The sequence below is a fragment of the Podarcis raffonei genome, chromosome 8, assembly GCF_027172205.1.
Source record: "Podarcis raffonei isolate rPodRaf1 chromosome 8, rPodRaf1.pri, whole genome shotgun sequence".
Classification (NCBI taxonomy): Eukaryota; Metazoa; Chordata; class Lepidosauria; order Squamata; family Lacertidae; genus Podarcis; species Podarcis raffonei.
In genome coordinates, this window is record NC_070609.1 from 8,734,802 (window position 1) to 8,756,761 (window position 21,960).

The window sequence follows — 21,960 nt, forward strand, 5'->3', positions numbered from 1 at the left end:
CAGTCCTAGCGCTGCAGCAATAAAACTGCTATCACATTTGCAAAGCTAAGCATGGTCTAGTAGGGTTTCAAATGGGGGGGGGGACCTTGTGTTGAGATTCCTTGGGTTGGACTAGAGGACCTTTGGCGGTCCCTTCCAACTCGGTGATAGCCTTGCCCTCCTCTATCTGTTTAAGAAAAGCGTTCCGCGGCAGTAAGAGTTCCTCTGCCGTCGTGCAGAGCGCTTCCTCCGTCAACCCAGCCGCAGCCTCGCCCAGCTGGGGATTACAACGCAGGGTTTCTAGGTCAGACCATGTTACATCGGGCGGAAATTTCTTGGGAGGGATCCGGCCTCCGCTTGGAAGGAAAGGAGGATTTCAGTGTCCTCTTCCCCAGATGTCTGCAAAGCTTTTCTTCCCACCCCTCCCTCTTCGTGGAGCAGTGAAAGCTCCGAAGGAGGCAGGTGTTGCAGGAGAAAGGAGGGGGAGGCGAGTCAGGAGAGAGGGGGTGCATGCTAGGATCCTGTGTTTCTCGCCCGTCCCCCCCCCATCTGATCCCTTTCACTGCAATTGTTGTCACCCCCTCTTTCCTTCCTTCCCTCCCTCCCAGGTCCCTGGAGAACGTGCCGCATGTTCAAGGCTCAGCGGCACATTAACTGGCTGCCATACATAATTCACACCGGATTGCCACAAAGCCAGCCTCCCTCCCTCCCCGTTCTCAGCTGGCATCTGGGAGTAAAAATAGCAACAAAGCCCGGCTAAGAATAGCATCCAAGCCCACCCAGCTCCCGTGCCCCAGGAGTGGGGAAATGGCAGTACACAGGAGTGGGGTACCATCTCCCATCCCAGTGCCTCTTTTCCCAGGTCAAGGATGGGGTAGCCCTCTCTTGTCTTCCCCAGCCAGGATAAACCAAGGCTTCTCGCCCCGGTGGCTGTTGGGAGGCAGCGACGCTTCTGAACGCCAGTTGCAGGGAAATACAGGAGGGGAAAGAGCTCAGGTTTCCCACACACATCTGGCTGGGTGAGATGTGCCACTGATCATATCCAACGGACTTGTCTTATGTGAGGGACAATGGGAGTTGTAGTCAAGCAAATCTCTAGATGGCTGCAAGTTCTCCATCTTTGAACTAGGTCAAGGTTTCCCAAATTTGGGTCTCCCAGTGTTGTTGGACTACAACTCCCATCATCCCTAGCTAGCAGGACCCAGCGGTCAGGGGTGATGGGAATTGTAGTCCAAAAACAGCCAGAGGCCCAGGTTTGGGAAGCCTTGAACTAGGTGGAGACCAAACCACAAGCACAGCTTGTATGTTCTGAATCCAGTAGGTTCCTGAGGTGTGAAACCTGTGTCTAGACTCTGCCAGTTCAGGCTTGGAGGGCTCCCATAATGGAACGATCTTCCTTATAAATAGGCATACCCCTGCATATAGAAAGCTAGCATGCCATGGAGAAAGCTGACCTAGAACTCTTCCAGGCATGCTAGTTGCCTGTCTCTAGCTTAACTCTGAAGCAATTCAACCCGGTCATTTTTTAACTACTGAAAACTAGGCTTCAGGGTGACCAGCTGTGGTAGCAGATGGCTTTCATGTGCCCTTAGTAGCTGGGTAGAAAAATTTGGAGGGTGCACCATAGCTGCGAATGTTGGTTCTAGGGTGGGTGAGGTGGAATCAAAACTTAGCATATGTTTGCTAAGACTCCGGAGCACTGCGTTTGTGTCAGAACTAGGAAGCATTATTGTGATAAGATGCACAAGCCACTCTTTCAATGATACAGATTTAATAGGAACGCTAAGGTAGCACCGTCTAGATTTCTCCGCAATTTTCTGTTTTAGGATTAAATAACGTGGGTTAAACCACAGAGCCTAGGACTTGCCGATCAGAAGGCCGGCGGTTCGAATCCCCGTGATGGGGTGAGCTCCCGTTGCTCGGTCCCTGCTCCTGCTAACCTAGCAGTTCGAAAGCACGTCAAAGTGCAAGTAGATAAATAGGTACTGCTCCGGCGGGAAGGTAAACGGTGTTTCCATGCGCTGCTCTGGTTCGCCAGAAGCGGCTTAGTTATGGTGGCCACATGACTGTACGCCGGCTCCCTTAGCCAATAAAGCAAGATGAGCGCCGCAACCCCAGAGTCATCTGTGACTGGACCTAATGGTCAGGGGTCCCTTTACTTTTACCTAATATGCATTAGGGGGCTGAGAGGATGAGTTTTGACCAGTTGTAAACCACCAGTGAAGAAGTCTCTGCAGCTGGCATTGCCTTTCCACGGGGCTTCAGGATACAGCCTCTTCCTCTCTTTTCTGCAAGCATTAAGATGGTTGGGGAGACATGCTACCCAGAGCCAGAGCCCAACATCATTGGGTGGGCCACAGGTTCTTGCATCTTCCCTGCTGCATCAAAAGTGACCCTGGTGGTCCCAGCTCTCATCTTCCTTGCTCCCCATTGTTTTGTGGAACGGGGTACAAAAGTTCTGGGCTCCCTGATGGTAGCCCAGCTTCCTAACTGGCTCTGTTCTTGTGCCTTAAGCAGCAGCAGCCTGACAAAGAGAAATTAAACCAGCTGCTAAAGCTTTTTCCAGCTTCAGGCGATGCTTCCTCGCCACCAGCCTTTGATTTCCGCACACAAGGTGGCTGTTTACAGGCCCAGGGCTGCTTCAAAAAGTTGGCATCTCTCTGCCCTCTCCACACCTGTCTCCTTCCCCTGTCTCTAACCAGGGAACCACTTTTTCTTCCTCTCTTATCTTCCTGGTGAATGGGAGGAGGATCGGCGGCAAAGCAGGGATGACACGTTGGCAGCTGTTAGAGCCCCGCCAGGCACAGGGCACTATTAATAGAGACATACATATGAATGAGATCTCACCTCATTCCCAGTGCAAATGTGCAGGCAAGGGGCAGGGAGAAGGCAAGGCGTCTGCTCCTCTGGCCACCTCCATTCGACTCAGTCGAAAGCCTGCACAGACGAGGGTGGCCAGAGGCAAGAGAGGGCCAGGGCTGCCCCGGCAGATGTGCAGGAGAGGCAATTCCTGGAGCCCTGCGATGCTCTGCTCCCATGCCAATCCCCCCACAGCTGCAGGGACCCTCTTTCTGTCCCCCCCTCTCGTGAATGCTTTGGTGATTTGCTTAGGGAGCACCGACTCGTGAGGTCTCTCTTGTGACCTTACCTAAGGTTAGTCCTGCCATCAATGTCCCAACCACTGGAGAGAGCAGGCAAGAGAGAAGAGAACAGCTGGAAGAGATCTGGAAAGGACTAAGGATGTCAGTTGAGCAAGTGTGGCAGATACAGCAAAGAAACAACTGGTCAGATTTATCGTATTTTTCGCTCTATAAGACGCACCAGACCACAGGGCGCACCTAGTTTTTGGAGGAGGAAAACAAGAAAAAAATTATTCTGAATCTCAGAAGCCAGAACAGCAAGAGGGATCGCTGCGCAGCGAAAGCAGCGATCCCTCTTGCTGTTCTGGCTTCTGGGATAGCTGCGCAGCCTGCATTCACTCCATAAGACGCACACACATTTCCCCTTACTTTTTAGGAGGGAAAAAGTGAGTCTTATAGAGCAAAAAATACGGTGTGTGTTTTTTCAAATCCTGCGAGCAGATTCCCTGCTCCAGGTTGGGATTAAAGCGGAGGGGGGAGGGCAGAAGGCAGGGAAAGATGCTCTATTATATATAACCACCTCAGAGGGAAGGACACTAGTTCAACATTTTGCAGGCAGGAGATCCAAGAGGCATTCCTCAGCAGGTAGAGAGACTCCTTGCCTGAAACCCTGGCGTCCGTTCTAGCAGTCCTGAGCGAGATACCCTGACTCTGTGCCTTCACATCGGAGAGGGAGTTTCAGGAGCAAAGGGCCAACATGGGTTGTGCCTGAGAGCCACCCCCAATTTCAACGCTGTGACCCACCTCGGGCAGACGGAGACATCCAGTTCTCCACTCTAGTAAGCTCCTTGTCTCTCTCTCTCTTTTTTGCCTGAACTCCTTTGCTCATCTGGTTGGGACACCAAAGAGGCTTAGATGGGGTTTAGGCTCTCTAAGTGCACCGCAGGGGGCAGAGGGGGGTCTGGGCGGAGGGGCTGCGCAAGAGCCGCTTAGGGGATGGGGACAACGGGAGGCCGGCGGTAGGAGGGGATTAGTAAACGAAGAGGAGGATGCTGGGTCCGGTTCCGTCTTTCCCCTAGCTCTTGGGAAGCAGGAGGGGGACTCAGGAAACGCAACATCCGTCCTCCCCATAGCCTGTGGGGCAGGAAGGGACTCTGGTTCTCCCTGATCGCCTCGCAGGCCTCTTTTGCACCACGAGATCTTGGGCCTTCGCTCAGGCTAAGCCAGATGGTGCCCAGTTAACCCCCTTCTCCGCTTTAGACCTATTAGAGAGCAGATTAAGGGATGAGAGGCTGCTGCAGCTGACCGGGCTGGGAGGGGTCTGTGTACATGTGCGGGGAAGGGGGGGGGCCTCGTTTTGCTCTGCATCTTGGGCCCAGGCAGTCAGAGACAAAACCACCACCCCGCATGCCGCTGCCGTCCACAGCAGGGTGGCCTTGGGAAAGATGCTCCAGAGGTGCCCACAGTCCGAGTGATGGAGGCAGGAGTTGGCAGTGGCCAGGACAAGGCGCCCGCTGCTGTTTTGAGCAGGCTTTTTCCAACTCCGTTTTAACAGCAGCCTGACCTGCAGAAATCAAGCCAGTGCAAATTCATTTCTCGTGATGAGACAGTGAAGGGAAACTTGCATCTACAGTGGTACCTCTGGTTAAGTACTTAATTCGTTCCGGAGGTCCGTTCTTAACCTGAAACTGTTCTTAACCTGAAGCACCACTTTAGCTAATGGGGCCTCCCGCTGCTGCCGCGCTGCCAGAGCACAATTTCTGTTCTCATCCTGAAGCAAAGTATGCCCCATGGAGAGCCTCAAGGTCCACAAATAGCAACACCCTAAAGGTCCCGGGCCCTAAGGAAGTTAGATTAGCTTCAACCAGAGCCAGGGCCTTTTCAACACTGGCCCCGACCTGGTGGAACGCTCTGTCACATGAGACCAGGGCCCTGCAGGATCTGATTTCTTTTCGCAGGGCCTGTAAGACAGAGTTGTTCTGCCTGGCCTTTGGCTTGGAGTCAATTTGATTCCCTCTCCCTCTTTCTTTTTTCTTTTTCCTTTCTCCTCCTGTGATGAGGCTGCATTTTAATGTTTCACTATTTTAATGTTGTATTTTAATCTTGTTTTTAAGTTGTATTCATTCAACTTGTTTTTATTATTGCTTGTTAGCTGCCCTGAGCCTGGCCTTGGCTGGGGAGGGCAGGGTATGAATAAAAATTATTATTAGTAGTAGTAACCTGAGGTACTATTTCTGGGTTAGCAGAGTCTGTAACCTGAAGCGTCTGTAACCTGAAGCGTCTGTAACCCGAGGTACCACTGTGCTTTGCTTCCACATGCCCGACTGCTTTTGAAAGCCCGGAAGAAGGTCAGTTGAAAAACAAACAAAACTGCGGGGCCGCCCCACACGCCGCAGCTGGGACAGGACAGAATGGTGATCTGGTCTTCTCCACATACCCTTGGGATTTATGGAGCATGCACAGACATCAACCTTGACCCATCTATCCTCCCAACACCATCGCCACCGATTCCCCCCAACGCCAACAGAGAGGCTGCCAGGAAAAACAAATGAAGAAAATGGGGTTCTTTTTATTGCATACCTTATCTTTTTTATATAAAATCACATTTGCTCGTTCACTATTTACATCACGGCAGATGAGAGAGAGAGAGAGATCTGGTCGTGCATGAGGGGAAAGCCCCTCTCTCTGTCTTTCTGTTGTTGCTTCCTTTAAAAAATACACGCACGCAAGCAACGTTCCCCACCCCCAAAAGCCTCCCCCACCCACCGCCGATTCATGCGTTTTCATCACTTGTCCGTAAAAAGGAGTCGTAGGCACAAGTTTCCGCAAACCGCACCGTTTTGCTTGCACCATTAGTTAAGTGTAGAGAAGAGAAAATATTCGACGGGAGCCGGCGCATAGGAGGAAGGGGCACCAAGCCTCTTCCTCCGTTTCCCTACCCCCCATGGCTCCTGAGGGGCTGGGTTTCCCCAATCAGCCCTTAAAGCGAACGTGAGGCCCCGTCCTCTGAAAGCGAGGAGGGTCTTTTGTTTTTGAAAGCACCCACTGAATATTGCATGGTTAACCTGGGAGGTATTGCGGTCAGGCCAGCAGGTGGCGTTTTCTCCTTGCTGCGTTGGCGACGTCAGGCCCGCCGAGGCCCCGATCCCCGCCCCAACCGAACCGGATCGGGAGCGCTCAGACGTAGGCGGACTCGCTCGACTGCGTCCGTCCGAGCGTAGGCACTTGGGCCAGCGAGGAGAGGTCCTTCTTCCGCACCTCGCAGATGGATTTCCGCCTGGCCTGCACCCCTCGGATGGCGGTCTTGATCTTGCGCCAGCCAAGGTGGTTGAGCTCGGCCAGGTTGAGGAGGACGCAGATCCCGCTCACGGCGAACATGAAGACGAGGAAGACGGTCTTCTCCGTGGGCCGCGACACGTAGCACTCCACCTCCTTGACGCACGGGTAGCGGTCGCACTCGAAAATGGCCGGCACGTTGAAGCCGTACAAGAAGTACTGTCCCGCCAGGAAGCCAATCTCCAAGGCATTGCGGAAAACCACCTAAAGCAGCGGGAGGGGAACAGGGTCAGGGGTTGGCAGAGAGCGGCCTCTACCTCCAGGTGCTACTGAACTACAACTCCCATCATTCCTCACCACTGGCTGCCCTGGCAGAGGACAATGGGAACCGGAGGCCTGGCAACATCCAAGGAGCCACAGGTTCCCTTTCCTCTACACAGTGGTACCTCGGGTTAAGTACTTAATTCGTTCCGGAGGTCCGTTCTTAACCTGAAATTGTTCTCAACCTGAAGCACCACTTTAGCTAATGGGGCCTCCTGCTGCTGCCACGCCGCCAGAACCCAATTTCTGTTCTTATCCTGAAGCAAAGTTCTTAACCTGAAGTACTATTTCTGGGTTAGCGGAGTGTGTAACCTGAAGCGTATGTAACCCGAGGTACCACTGTATTTGCTCGATGCAAAACAGCAGGGGGTCAAAGCGGACAGAGTAAGGAACCTCCAAACTTTCCCCGTGGTATCTGTGCTGACCTTTCTTGCGATCTTAGCTTTCTGTCTCCTCCAGGTCCTCTTGGGAGAGATCAGCCTTGGGATCTATATGTGCTGAGAGCCAAGGAGCGACCATGGCTCCCTTGGATCTTCAGCTTAGTAGTTAGCTAGAACTGGAGAATTCTTCCCTACCCAAATATGCTTCTTCTTGAATTTTCCATACCAAATGTCTTTCTTTGTGAGAGCAACAAGGCAAGGCTGCTCCCCCAGCAAGGACCCGCAAGGGCTTGGCTTCCAGCAGCATGCTAACTTTGCATCATCAGTCAGCAATATTGTTCCTCAATTGCTGCCAGGGTCCCCACTGTTTGGCTTTTTACTTTTTTGCACTCATCTACTGCCTCTTGTTTGGTGGAAGGTGTTAGCTCCTTTGTTCAAACTACAGTCAATAAAGAGTGAGAGGCGAAACGAGGGAGGGAGAAAAAGCAAGTCAGGCAAGTTGGGTGGCTGCGAACTGGAAGGGAGGTGACTAAGAAGCCGGCACCAGGGAGCAGATCTTCCCACGCTGCTTCCCCCCAGCCAAACCCTAGTCTGATGAGGATCAAGCCCAACAGCTCCATGCAAGGGGGAGCAGTCAAGGGCATGCACTTCGGCGCCAATGAAACTTAGGAGGCCTGAACTGCATACAGGTGTCACCAGGTGGAATCAGTACACCTGGGGTCCCAGGCTTGGTTGTGAACCGTCTGCTGGATGATGGGAGTTGTAGCCCAACAACAACTGGAGATCTGAGTTTGAGAAACAGAGCCCTAGAGGGCACGGAGCAGGGTTGGGGGCCCAGGGCCCTAAAATGAAAAAAGATCCCCTTTTAAGCCCATTAGCAGAATTTGGATTTTTGAATGGACCAGCAGCTTCCTGTTTTCCGCTTCTGACTTTGACTTGGTCTTCTCCGCTGCCTGCTTTTAATATATCTGCCTGGCTGTGTGCAGTGGGGGACCCTCTCCCCACACACCTGCCCCAAATCCAGAGGACGCCCCACCCAGATCCAGCCCCAAATCAATGTGGGGCAGGGCTAATATTTACTTTAAAAACCAGAGTTTCTCAAACTTGGGGTGTCCTCCTGTTTTCGAACTACAGTTCCCATCATCCTTGACCTCTGGTCCTGCTAGCTGGGGATTATGGGAATTATAGTCCAAAAACAGTGGGAGACCCAAGTTTGAGAGACTCTGGTTTTTAGACCCCAATTTCAAAAGACAGGAGTGGGGTGATGCGTCACCTTTCTTGCTCCCAGCAGGGAAGGCACTTGCAGGACGCTAATAATAATAATAATAATTATTGATAATTAATAATAATTTCTTATATATACCCCACCCATCTAGCTAGGTTTCCCCAGCCACTCTGGGTGGCTCCCAATCGAGTGTTAAAACAATACAGCATTAAATATTTTAAACTTCCCTAAACAGGGCTGCCTTCAGATGTCTTTTAAGAATAGGACAGCTGCTTATTTCCTTGACATCTGATGGGAGGTGTTCCACAGGGCAGGCGCCACTACCGAGAAGGCCCTCTGACTGGTTCCCTGTAACCTCACTTCTTGCAATGAGGGAACCACCAGAAGGCCCTCGGCGCTGGACCTCAGAGTCCGGGCTGAACGATGGGGGTGGAGACGCTCCTTCAGGTATACAGGACCGAGATCTCTAAATGGCAATCCCAGTTTGAAAAGCTGGTATCGCCGCATCAAGCTCATCAGTTTTGTTGAGTTGGTTAATTAGACTAAATCTAATTGGATTCTGAATAAATGGACAACTGACCATTGCCGTTTTGAATTTCATTGTGTTATTGTGTTCCTTAGCGAGATGTCCACACCGCTGTCATGAATGGTGCTTTTTATAGGGCAGGAGGCATGGGAGATGAGGTTATGGAACCAAGCGGGTGGCAGGACCCCCCTCCACAAAAAAAGCTTGGGAACCACTGCCCTGGTACGTTCCCTGCTGGGCACCCCACCCCCTGGCAACCCAACTCACAAAGATTTGAGGCTGCTTCCACCCAGTTGGGCTGCAGGCTGAATCTACACCCTGGCCGAATCCGCCTGAATCATGCGGTGTGAGTGTCTACTCTTAGCTCTATCCTTGCTGCTAACAAGACCCCCCCACCCCCACCCCAGAGAATCCGAACTGGTCATTGACAGGCCCCACCGGAGCCGGACAGCATGGGAGCTGTCTGGGGCTCTGGAAAGAGACATGGAAGAAGTGTCTTGTGGTGCTTGGAGATGGTTGGATTTCTCCAGGTGGTGCTGGCACAGCCTGAAGCCTCAGCGCCACTCCTGCCTGCTGCCATCGCTGCCTCCCTTCTACGCTCGTTCTCGCCCCGCGCGTCTATAAATAAAACAGATGGTCACCGTGTTGCCGCCAGACCCTCGTGCCCTTTTCTCTCGCGTAGGCTGCTGGGAAGGAAGATCAGGACGACGCTTAGAGTCCGGGCTGCACGTTCTCTGCACTTAGGAAAAGGATCTGCGTTCTGCAACCCGAATGCCGAAGTTATCTCCTTGTTCCTTTTGCATAAGGCTATATATATTTCTGCTGTTTCCAAGGAAGGGAGGAAACCACTTTGTCCCCCAATCCCTGGCTCACCCTCGGACAATTAGAAATCCTCCTTCTCACACCCAGCCAGATAGGCGGCGTATAAATATTACAATTATTAAATTACTATTAAAGGTAAAGGGACCCCTGACCATTAGGTCCAGTCATGACCGACTCTGGGGTTGCGGTGCTCATCTCGCTTTATTGGCCGGGGGAGCCGGCGTACAACTTCCGGGTCATGTGGCCAGCATGACTAAGTCGCTTCTGGCGAAGCAGAGCAGCGCACGGAAACGCCGTTTACCTTCCTACCTATTTATCTACTTGCACTTTGACGTGCTTTCGAACTGCTAGGTTGGCAGGAGCAGGGACCAAGCAACGGGAGCTCACCCCGTCACGGGGATTCGAACCGCCGACCTTCTGATCGGCAAGCCCTAGGCTCTGGGGTTTAACCCACAGCGCCACCCACGTCCCAAATTACTATTATCTTCCGCCTAAAGTTGGAGCCAGGCAGTTTGCCCTCATGCCTCAAAGCCTGTCTTCTCATAGAATTGTAGAGCTGCTAGGAAAGACCAGGGTCATCTAGTCCCACCCCCTGCAATGCAGGAATCGCAGCTAAATAATCCCCAATGTATGGCCACCAGCCTCTGTTTAGAAACCTACACGAAGCTGAGTCCGCCACCTTCCGAGGGCGTCTGTTCTGCTGTCAAACGGCTCTAACCATTAGACAGTTCTACCATCAGGAAGTACTTCTTCATGTGGAGCATAGTTAAACTATGGAACTCACTGCCACCAGAGGCAGCAATGGGCACCAACCCGGGTGGCTCCAAAAGAGGACCAGACAAATTAATGGAGGAGAGGGCTACCAGTGGCCCTCAGTTCTGTCCTCGCAGCCGGAGGCAGCAATGTCTCTGAACAGCTGGGGACCACGGGAGGGGAGAGCTGCTGTTGCATCTGGCTGGCCGCTGCAAGAACAGGACGTTGGACCAAACAGGCCACAGTGTGATGGCCTGGGATTCGGACTCAGAGGCTGAACCTGAGGAATCCCAGCCTGCACAGGATTCCCTGCCTTCAGAACCAGCTGAGCCGGGGCTGGGGCCTGAGCCTGAAGGGTCCTCACCTGGGCTGGATCCTCAGGTGCAGGCACCAGCTGAGCCTGCTCTGGCTCCTGAGGTGATGGAGGACCCATTGCCTGCAGGTGCTCCACTCTCAGCCCCGTCAGAGGAAGCTGAGGTTGCCTCTGGGTCCAGTAACCCTCCAGCCTCTCCTGAGCTGCAGAGGCTCAGGGCAGAGAGGTGGAGGGAACTAAGTTCCCGCAGGAGGAGTGCTCGCCTCCAGGCCAGGAGATGTGAGTCACCTGTGGATCGGGGCAGCCCTATGCCTCGGGGTAGATAAAAGCCAGCCAGCCCCAGTCCCAAGTTGCGGGAGCAACATTGTTGGTTGCTAGTTCCTGACTGAACCCTGTCCTGCTCTTCTGCCAGAGTACCTGATCCCACCCGACTCCCCGCCTTGGACCCAGCTACAGCTTTGACGGACAGCCTCCATACCGCACCATTGACCTTGGACTGGACTCGGACCTCGCCTCTCAATTAGCCCCGGCACCAGCACACACAGGCTCCTCCGATGTCGTTCTGTCTGCCAGAATGTTCCAGTCTTTGCCAAGCGGGTGGGGGCCCTTGAACTATGAGGCCCACGAGGCCCCATCAGCACAGTGTTCCTCCAACGAGAGCTCTGGGTTGGTGAAAGCTGCGCTACAGCCACGCAACACCCAGCCGGGAGTGGGGGGGGGGGGAATGAATGCACCTCAAAGCATTGGTCGTAGAATCATCAAGTTGGAAGGGGCCTGAAGATCATCCAGTCCAACCCGCTGCAACTCTATCCCTTACGGGGATCGAACCCACGACCCTGGTGTTATCAGCACCACGCTCTAACCAACTGAGCTACCCTGGTGGGTCATGCCCGATGGATGACATCTAGAGCCAGCCGGAGGCAAGGGACAAGACGGTGCCCCTCTCCAGGCTTATGCACACCTTGACAGGTGAATATTGTTTTAACGCTGGGGGCCGTCTCTGCTATTGCACTAGACTGGCGCAGGGGGCATGGGGTGGCACACAGAATTCTGCCTGCCAGCTAAAGGGATAGACGGCTGGGCGCATTTTGCCAGATTGTGCGAGGCTATGATGCAACAACCTAGAATAGCATTGGCCTCACTTGCCGCCACACCACGCGACGGGCTCATGCACAGCTCCTCCCTGCAACCTCTTGGCCTTTTCACGAGCTGTTGAGCGAGTCCCCGGCCCCCCCATCTTAGGGAGGGGTTGGGCATGCAGCAAGCAAAGGGGAGCCCTCTAGCACCCCGACTGACCTGGATGATGTAGAAGCGGGAGATGCCCTCCTGTCGCTTGACCTTGGAGCTCTTGGGGGGGCGCATGGGGGCGCTGGGGATCTCCTTCACCTCCAGGCAGTCGGGTTCCTCCTTGGAGGAGCCGTCCGGGTTCTGCACCAGGATGCCGTTGACGTTCTTCACCTTCCTGCCGTCCTTCTCCAGCAGCGGGTAGAGGAAGGAGTAGCGGCGGTCCCTCTGCTTGGCCGACTGGTGCACTGAGTAGGTGATGAAGCAGAGACTGGGCGTGCAGACCAGGATGATCTGGAACACCCAGTAGCGGATGTGCGAGATGGGGAAGGCCTTGTCGTAGCAGGCCTGGTTGCACCCGGGCTGCAGGGTATTGCACATGAACATCGTCTGCTCGTCCTCGTAAACCGTCTCTCCCACGATGGCCACAATCAGGATGCGGAAGATCACCACCACTGTCAGCAGGATCCTGGCGGGACGGCAGGAGAGGAGAGCAGAGGGAGATATTAAGGGAGACTGCGGACGGCCACTGTGACCACATAACACAGGTCCTAAAATATCTACGTCGGAGCCTTGACTGGATCCGGCCAGTATTCCATTAAGCTCAGCACACTGACTTGCCCCGAGTGGTACATGCTCTGTAGTTATCTCCCGCTTAGACTACTGCAATGTGCTCTACGTGGGGCTACCTTTCAAACTAATCCAGAATGCGGCAGCTACACTGGTGACAGAGCGGCCGCTGGGACCATATAACACCGGTCCTGAGAGACTTACATTGACTCCCAGTACGTTTCTGAGCACAATTCAAAGTGTTGGTGCTGACCTTCACAGCCCTAAACAGCCTCAAAGGCCCAGTATAGCTGAAGGAGCATTGTTCAGCCCGGACACCAAGGTCCAGCTCCAAGGATCTTTTGGCGGTTCCCTCACTGTGAGAAGCGAAATTACAGGGAACCAGGCAGAGGGCTTTCTCGGTAGTGGCACCCACGCTGTGGAATGCCCTCCCATCAGATGTCAAGGAAATAAACAACTATCTGACTTTTAGAAGACATACACACACAAAATGCTGAAGGAGAGCCTCTGGGATTGTAGCTGCATAAGTGCCACACTTCTCAAGAACATGGCACACACACAGTCATACCGTGGATCCTGAACACCTTGCGAGTCAAACGTTTTGGCTCCCAAATGCCGCAAACCCAGAAGTGAGTGTTCCTGTTTGTGAAGGTTCTTTGGAACCCGAACATCTGGTGGGGCTTCCGATTGGCTGCAGTAGAAGCCGTGCTTTGGTTTCTGAACATTTTGGAAGTCGAACAGACTTCTGGAACAGATTCCGTTTGACATCCGAGGTACCACTGGATAGATAGATGCAGATAGATAGATAGTGGGAGCCATGGTTTAACCCTCACAGGGCTATAATTCCCAGCACCCTTTAACAAACTACATTTCCCAGGATTCTTTGGGGAAAGTCTTAAATTTATGGAGCCAGGGAGTTGGGGGCTTCCTCGGAGCACCTCTTGGGAAACAGCTGAGATGCTGGATGAAAGCAGAAGGGCTTCCAAGAGCCCCAATCGACTGCAAGTTAAGAGGAATCACCAGTGTGGTGTAGTGGTTAAGAGCGGTGGACTCATAATCTGGTGAACCGGGTTCGCTTCCATGCTCCTCCACATGCAGCTGCTGGGTGACCTTGGGCCAGTCACACTTCTCTGAAGTCTCTCAGCCCCACTCACCTCACAGAGTGTTTGTTGTGGGGGAGGAAGGGAAAGGAGAACGTTTGCCGCTTTGAGACTCCTTAGGGTAGTGATAAAGCGGGATATCAAACCCAAACTCCTCCTCTTATTCTTCCTCCGCAGATGAATTCATATTTCATTGCACGGGCAGAGAAAGCTGAAAGCAACATTGCGGGTGCAGTCTAATACCCATTTACCTGAGAGCCAGTGGGGTTTAACTTTTGAGTGGGCGTATATAGGCCTGCACTGTCAGGTATGCACGCAGTAGAGACAGTTTGAGAGACTATATACCCAGGAGAGCTTCAAGGGCACAAGGGAGACTTGGGTTTCTGCAGCGGCGCAAAATCTAGCAAGTGAGTCAATTTGCGCACTTCAGAGGAGGGGAGGAGGGGGAGAACAGAAGTTGCTTTTCGCCAACTCCGCAGTTCCCACCAGAGCTGCAATATCGAGGAGGGGGGGAAGGGAGGGTGAAATTAAACCTAAGGACAGGACGCAGAGTTTTTTGCCAGTAGCACTGGTTAAGGAAGATGAATGAGAAAGCGCTGGCATTTGGCACAGAGAATGATCGGAGAGCAAAAGCAAAATGCAGAGAGGGAGATTACATTCTGAGAGGGTAGGAAGGTGGATCAGAGACTATTTGGGCAGCCCGGGTAGCTGGATTTTGTGGCTCGCAGTCAGGCAGGAGCAGAGCGATGCTCACAGTTCAGACCGCCTGTCCAGAGGATCGTAAGAATAGTAGAATTGGAAGGGATGTTGTTGTTGTTTAGTCGTGTCCAACTCTTCGTGACCCCCTGGACCAGAGCACGCCAGGCACTCCTGTCTTCCACTGCCTCCTGCAGTTGGGTCAAACTCATGCTGGTAGCTTCGAGAACACTGTCCAACCATCTCGTCTTCTGTCGTCCCCTTCTCCTTGTCCCCTCCATCTTTCCCAACATCAGGGTCTTTTCCAGGGAGTCTTCTCTTCTCCTGAGGTGGCCAAAGTCTTGGAGCCTCAGCTTCAGGATCTGTCCTTCCAGTGAGCACTCAGGGCTGATTTCCCTAAGAATGGAGAGGTTTGATCTTCTTGCAGTCCATGGGACTCTCAAGAGTCTCCTCCAGCACCACAGTTCAAAAGCATCCATTCTTCGGCGACCAGCCTTCTTTATGGTCCAGCTCTCACTTCCATACATCACTACTGGGAAAACCATGGCTTTAACGATACGGACCTTTCTTGTGCAAAGCAGATGAAGGGAGGTCCCTGCCCCAAGGAGCTTGCAATTTAGAATGCAACACAGGATGATTCCCCCCCCCCCCAGAAAGGAGATTCTGACTAAACATCAGAAAAAACCTTCTGACAGTAAGAGCTGTTCGACTGTGGAACGGTCTCCCCCGGGAGGTTTGGACTCTCCTTGGAGGTTTTTAAGCAGAGGTTGGATGGCCGACTGCCATGGATGCTTTAGCTGAGATTCCTGCATTCCAGGGGGTTGGACTAGATGACCCTCGGGGTCCATTCCAACTCTACAATTCTATGATTCACAGGTTTGTACCCTTTTCCAAAGGGTACTTCCTTGGATCTTGCGGTTCCACTGCTAGGCAAACCTAAGTTGCTGCAACATTGGCATCAGGATGAAGGTGCAGTTACGTCCATGGAAAAGTTTGCCTTCTCCCATTTACAAAAACAACACAAAATACACAAATAAAATGTGACAACACAGATTTCATCCATTCATTCAAACATTTGTCCTACTGGGTTTCAGGGTGGTGTAGGATCCATCTGTATCGTTGCTCGGGGAGAGAGCAGCTGCTTTGGATGCAGAAGGCTCCAGGTTCATTCTCCAGATAGGGGAAGACTCTGGCCTAAAAGCCTGGAGAGCAACTGCCAGTCAGTGTAGACAATATTGAACTAGATGGGCCCAGTGGCCTGACTCAGTTGAAGGCAGCTTTCAATGTTCCTGTGTAATGCAGTCAAGCACAATGATTAAAAATAAGACTAAGCCTTGGACCATTTAAACTGCCTGGGCGAACCGTGCAATTGTAGGCAAGTCTCTTTTGGGAGGCCTTTGTATCCCATGAAGCTGCATGCACAAGAACAGCACTGTTCCTGTCTGATATTTACATCCGAGAAAGGGTTCTGCCCCAGAAGCTATTTCCTGGGCCAGCATGCCTCTGAGCACATGCAAAGTGTCTCTGTCTCAAGACAGTTCTACCAATTCTTGTCCATTTACCAAAACCAGCAGTATGACTTACAGGCAGGATGGAGGTCCAATCTCTCTCCTTCTTTCAGATATGGTGCACCCCTGCTTCTAAGATTTAAGCCTTGGGTAATTTGTGTCTCCTCTAAGAATGGGGAGGGGAGGTCTTCATAGGTTACGAATGGAAACGGCAGGGGGTGCACAAATGTTGAGGCGCATAGCCTAGGCTGGCAAGGTCCAAGCACATCTCGGTAGGCTATGTTTAAGGACACAGAATTCCGTGTTTGTTTCCCTTTTCCACCTATCTACTCCTATTTCTAGTTTTCATTTCGCACTGGGAATTTGTTGTGTGGGCTGGATCCTGCGCGTGCATCTGAGTCCTGGCTCTTGTGTGCTAACAATCTGAAGTTTTGATTGAAAGACCTCTTGGTCTGAACTGAGGAAGGAAAGGGAAAAACTCAGTTTTGGGCACACCCAACCACATCTTTTTTTGGGGGGGGTCATTTAGCCTTCTCAGCTTGCTTGTCTTATAAAGGCAATGTCTGGCAGGAGTAGCAGTTTGCTAAATGCCCCCCTACACACACACACACACACAGAGAGAGAGAGAGAGAGAGAGAGAGAGAGAGAGAGAGAGCACCAAGAGAGAATGAGTTTGATGGGCCAGGGTTCCCACAGATAACCATTACCGTATTTTTTGCTCTATAGGACTCACTTTTTCCCTCCTAAAAAGTAAGGGGAAATGTGTGTGTGCGTCTTATGGAGCGAATGCAGGCTGCACAGCTATCACAGAAGCCAGAACAGCAAGAGGGGTTGCTGCTTTCATTGCACAGCGATCCCTCTTGCTGTTCTGGCTTCTGAGATTCAGAATAATTTTTTTCTTGTTTTCCTCCTCCAAAAACTAGGTGCGTCTTGTGGTCTGGTGCGTCTTATAGAGCGACAAATACGGTATATTGTTTTCCCACCAACCTGGCACCCTCCAGATCTTTTGGACTACAAATCCCATCAGCCCCAGCCGGTGCCAGAAGCTGTAGTCCAAAATATCTGGATGGTACCAGGTCCACGAGGGTGGCTAAAATTATCAAAAAGCAAACCTTGGTCAAGCCCTGCTCACATGGTGCTGATTGCGCCAAGGTTGTAGGTTTGATCCCCATAAGGGACAGCTGCATATTCCTGCACTGCAGAGAGTTGGGCTAGATGATCCTTCTGGGTCCCTTCAGACTCTGTGATGCCATGATTCATCACTCACAACAAAAATATTTGCAAAGGAAGCTGCTGAGCGACAACGTACTAAAAAAGTTCAAATGGATTTGTTTGAGAGGTAAGGTTTTCTTTTCCGCTAGTGTTGAATGAGCTCAGCAAAGGTAGAAAGACTGTGTTGTCGCCACTAACTGCTGTTGCGAACAAATGCTCATTGCACTTGTGTTTTTTTGGGCTTTGCACAGAAAGGTCACAGGCAGGACCTCTCGTATTTAGCGGCCTTCTAACCCCGCCATTGACATTTCTTCCCCTTCTCCTCCATATAGGTATTATAGACCACTTTTTCAGAAAGATGGGTTTGCAGGCACCACTTCAAGATGGGAAGAGGCTGGGTTACGCAGGCTGTTAGGAGGAAGGCTTCATTCCACAGGAAAAGAGCAGAAGATGTGAAGGGACAAAAAGCACCAGGACATCAAATCTTGTGTGTGATTTTGTGTGTGAGGAATGAAGAGAGCAAAAGGGAGACAAGAAAATTTAAAGGCCAAAGACACCAAAAGCAGAAGTTTAAACTGTATAGGTGGTTGAAGGGACATTCTCTGGGACGTGCCAGTGGCCTCTTCTGCATCATCTTGGGTTGGTTGCCCTTGGAGACAGGATGCTGAGATGGATGGACCACTTATCTGAGCCAGTCTCCTGGGTGCTGAAGAAAGGATGTGTTGCCCTTTCTTCTTTCACCTCCCTGTTTATGCTTCATCTCAGCACTCCCCACCCCCGCACACCTCCTAATTCCTGTTAATTACATCCTCCACCCACCCACACAGTCCCCACTGCCCACCTGCCTGGCTCGCTCTTCCCCACCTCTCATTATTTACTTATTTCTCTTGCATTTATAGCCCCCACCTTTTTCCTCCAAGGAGCTCAGGGTGGCCTCCATCCTCTTTAACCCTCACAACAACCCTGTGAGGTAGGTTAGGCTGTGAGGCAGCGACTGGCCCCCAAGGTCACACCCAGCGAGCTCTGTGTGAGTGGGGATTCAAACCCTGGTCTCCCAGGTCCAAGTCCAGCACTCTAACCACAAGACCACACTTGCTCTTGGTGGGTAGCCTTGGCTTACAAAGACACTTGAGTGGGCTGAGCCCAAACCATGGGCTGCCTCTCTTGTGAGTTGCTCCCTATGCAATTAGTTCTGGTGGCACTGCCACCGCCGTGCCCCAGTAAGAAGGGAGAGAAAGGGTGATGGAGAGAGGGTCAAGTAAGACAGCAGTGGAGGGAAGCGGTCAGATTAGGGAGACACAGTGGCTTCATGAGGCCACCCCAAATATCCTTAAAACAGAGGGGGGCAACCTTTGGCCCTCCAGCCCCATCTAGCAGAGGTGACGGGGGGGGTGTAGTCTTGCAGTATCTGGCAGGCCCCCAGAGTTATTGGAAGGAGGCGATTATCAGGCTGCCAGAAACCTGTTGTCTCTCTATTCTTTAACACATGCTTCCTTTCCTTTTTTCTTTTTTTGGCCAGTCCCCATTTACAGAGTCTGTGTATTGTTTGGTTTCTCAAAAGATAAACCTGTCTGAGGGGTAGCCCTCTGATGAAGCAGCTGCTTTGCTGCGGGTCGCAAACACTCTGCACATGCCCATTGACCTTTTGCCTGCCTTTCTGTCCGTCCCCACGGACACCTCTGTGGGTCTATAGTTCCAGTCACACCTGCCTCTCCCACCCCCCTTTCTGCTGCATCTCCCGCTGCTGTGGAAACTTATAGACTGCAGTCTCCTTGGAGCAGGGACCTGTCTGGGCACCCTGTAAAATACCCACAGGTGCGATGCTGTGTCACATTATGTCTCGGGCAATGCCATGTCTCAGGTCCAACAGCCCTTGGTTCAAGTCGAAAGAACCCACCTGCCCATAATTTTCCTCCCTGGCGGGAAGGGATAAGGCTTCCAAATTTGGCAAACCCCGTTCCCATCTGTAGGAACTTCCTCTCTTCTGCACTAGAGAAAGCTAGGCTTCCAAGCTGATATATTTTACCCTGGTGTGCGTGTCTGCCCCTTAAGAGTTACTCCACCAGCCTTTCCTAACTCTGCAAGCCGCTCTGGTAACAATTTTAACAATCTTCCAGACGCCTGGCTGGGTGATTCTGTTTTAGATCGTCTGTTTGGCACAAGCTTTCCAATACAGAGGGGAAGAATGTCTGCACCTCTGGAAAAGGGCTGTAGCTCAAGGGTTGGACGCCTGTTTGGCATGCAGAAGGTCGTGGGTTCAATCCCCGGCATCTCCGTGCGTGAAGCCCTGGAGAGCCGCTGCCAAAGTGTGTAGGCAATATTGAACTAGATGGACCCGACTCGCTGCATAGCTCTTTCTGACTTTAATACACACACGGCCCACCCGGCATCTGAGAGAAGGAGGTATTAAGTCTGGGGGAAGCCTGTGCGAAGCCTTTCCGGCGCTGCAGGGTTCTTCGGAGACCCGGCGGTGGGGAATCCCTGCGCCACTTGCCCCCGGCAGGACCGCGCGCTGGAAGGGAAGGGGACCCGGCGGCGAGGAAGCGCAGAGAGCATCCTTCCGGCTCCGGCAAGCCGCACCAGCTCTCCGGGTTCTCCTTGCAGAAGGGGGAACCTGACGCGGCGCTTCTACCCTCCGCGTAAAAACGCACCAGCCGGACTTTCGCCAAGCCAAGGACTCCTGAAGGGGGCTTCCCAGACCAGATCCCTTCCTCGGAGAAAACGACCCGGGGACGGCAGGCCCAGCTGGGCACCCAGGGAGGCGAAGCAGCAGCAGCAGCTGTGGTTCAACCCCTGCAGCTTCTGTCTTTGCCCCGAGGCCCCTACAATGGCCAGCCGCCCCTGCCGGACATGCCCCCCGCCTTGGCTGTGCAGAAGCCCCCCCGGGACCCTCCCTCTGGGACTCAGGCGTCCGGGCGCCCAGCCCTAACCGAGCCACCTTCCCAACTTTACGCGCGGGGCAGATCCTTCCCTGCGCTCGCTCGCTCGCCCTCCTTGCCCGCCGGTCTCGCCAAGCGGCTGGTCCTCTTGGCGGCTCGCCCTCTCTCTCTCTCACCTGCCTATCATGGTGGAATGCTGTTGCACCGCAGCCTCCAGCAGCCTTTCCAAAATGGTCCACTCTCCCATCGCTCCGGGCTGCACGGGTCTCCCCGCATCCGAGGGCTCCGCCGAGGGATGGTCGCTGCCGCCGCCGCCGCCCGCCTAGTCCGCCGAGTCCTGCCCGCGATCGCCCTGCTCACAGCCGGCCCGCCGCCGTCGCCATCAGCTGCGCGCAGCGGCGCCCCGCCTGGCGCAGGAGGAGCGGGCTGCGGGGGCATCCGGAGCAGCAGGGCGACGAGGAGGACGCGGAGAGCAAGAGGAGGAAGAGGCCGCCGTCGCCACCGTCTCCCCCGGTGCCCTGCTGCTGCTCATGCTGCCACCGGGAACCGGGGACCGGGGGAGCCTCTCTCGCGCTCTCTCCGCGGCGCGCCGCGCTCGGCTCCGTCTCCTGGCGCCACCTGGGCGCGCGTGTCAAGGGCGGAGAGGCGGATTAAGCGCCGGGCGGGCGCGCGGGAGGGAGGGAGGGAGGCAAGCAGGGACGAGGGCGCGCGGAGGGGAGGGAGGGGTGGTGGGTGGTGCGCGCCCCACCGCCACCAGGAAGAAACTGCCCACCGCCAGGGCTGCGCAAGCAGCAAGTCCCTGGTGAGGTCGGAGCAGGAGGAGGAAGAGGACTCTGCGGGAGGCGACGCCTGGATCTTGCAGCCCCGGCTCCGGGAAGACCACGCCGGACGCGGGGGCGCGCTGGGGTGGCCCGGCGCCAAGCTGCCGCTCCAGGGGGTCCGGGGAAGGGCGAGCTGGTTGGGGGGGGGTCTCGTGCAGGCTGCTGGGGAGGGACCTCGTGGGTAGAAGGCGTTTTGCAGAGGGGGGAGCGGGAGGTGGCTCCTCCGGCCGCAGCCTGTGCTCCCCAGCCGGGGTAACTCCCGGAGCAAGAGAATTGTGAATATTGCTAATCTAGTAAGTAGGGATGGCTACTAGTAAGTAGGGATGGCGCGCACGCAGGCGATAGGGTAACCGTATCCAACTTATGCGTTGGTTACGCACGGTGTAATTTCGAATTTCTCACTGTTCCTACTGCTATTGCAACTCCATGGCCGTCCAAGGCGCGGGGAGGGGGGCAACTGCCCTCTTGAACGAACCACGGCTGTGTTTTTGTGGTTGCAACCCGCCCTGGGCGCCCCGTTGTGAAGGGCAGGTAATAAACTGGAAGCATAATAATGACCAGCCTCCGTTTTAAAAAGAGAGAAAGTTTGCTGTAGCTCAGATGCGAGGAGAAAGGTCCAGGCGCTGGGAACTCCCTCCCTCCGCCCCACTTTAAATATTTCACTTCGCGCGCACCCCACCCCCAAAGCCTATTCCTGCGGGTGTCCACTACACTATTATGATTAGTGGAGGAATGTTGTGGCCTGCATGCAACGGCACGCGCTGCGATTGCTGCGAGAGCGCGCCCACACGTGCACGCACACCTTGCAGTGTTTCCGCTGCATTCATTGCTGCAGTCTGTTAACACACACAAACGCCAGGGAGGTAGACAGACGGAGAGCTCACAGGGTTCTTGCCGGGTGGTTAAGGAAGCGCGTCCCCCCCACCGCCCAGATGACGGGGAGTTGCAGGATTTCTGCACCGGGGGAGGGAGGAGGCAGAAGGCGCGCACACACACACACACACACACACACACACACGTGTTGCAGTATTGAGAGGGCGAGAGAATTGCGGTGTGTCCGAGACACTGCTGTTGCAAGGTCTCCCTCCAGCCCACCCCCACTCCACTCTGTCCACACAGACACCAGGGATTTCGCTTTTGGCCACTCCATGAAACCAGCGTCCCCGCGGCTCCAGGACTCGATCCTGTCCCGATCGCGGTGCGTGGCTTAGTTAC

General features: G+C 53.7%; 1 protein-coding gene across 1 annotated transcript; it reads right to left on the minus strand.

Annotated features, from left to right (window-relative positions):
- Positions 1-5,608: 5,608 nt before the first annotated feature.
- On the minus strand, positions 5,609-20,593 carry LOC128418265 (gap junction delta-2 protein-like). Its single transcript, XM_053397777.1, has 3 exons — positions 20,101-20,593; positions 11,972-12,428; positions 5,609-6,599 (listed from the first exon to the last, which is right to left on the minus strand). The coding sequence occupies exons 1-3, from the start codon at positions 20,169-20,171 to the stop codon at positions 6,237-6,239; spliced, it is 891 nt and encodes a 296-aa protein (XP_053253752.1). The 5' UTR covers positions 20,172-20,593; the 3' UTR covers positions 5,609-6,236.
- Positions 20,594-21,960: the final 1,367 nt, after the last annotated feature.

Bases quoted from the DNA above. Each gene is read 5' to 3' on its own strand.
- LOC128418265 (XM_053397777.1), bottom strand. From the start codon at position 20,171: ATGGGAGAGTGGACCATTTTGGAAAGGCTGCTGGAGGCTGCGGTGCAA. The intron at 12,429-20,100 runs GTGAGAGAGAGA...CCGTCCCGCCAG, and splicing joins CATTCCACCATGATAGGCAG to GATCCTGCTGACAGTGGTGG. The intron at 6,600-11,971 runs GTCAGTCGGGGT...CCGCTGCTTTAG, and splicing joins CCCGCTTCTACATCATCCAG to GTGGTTTTCCGCAATGCCTT.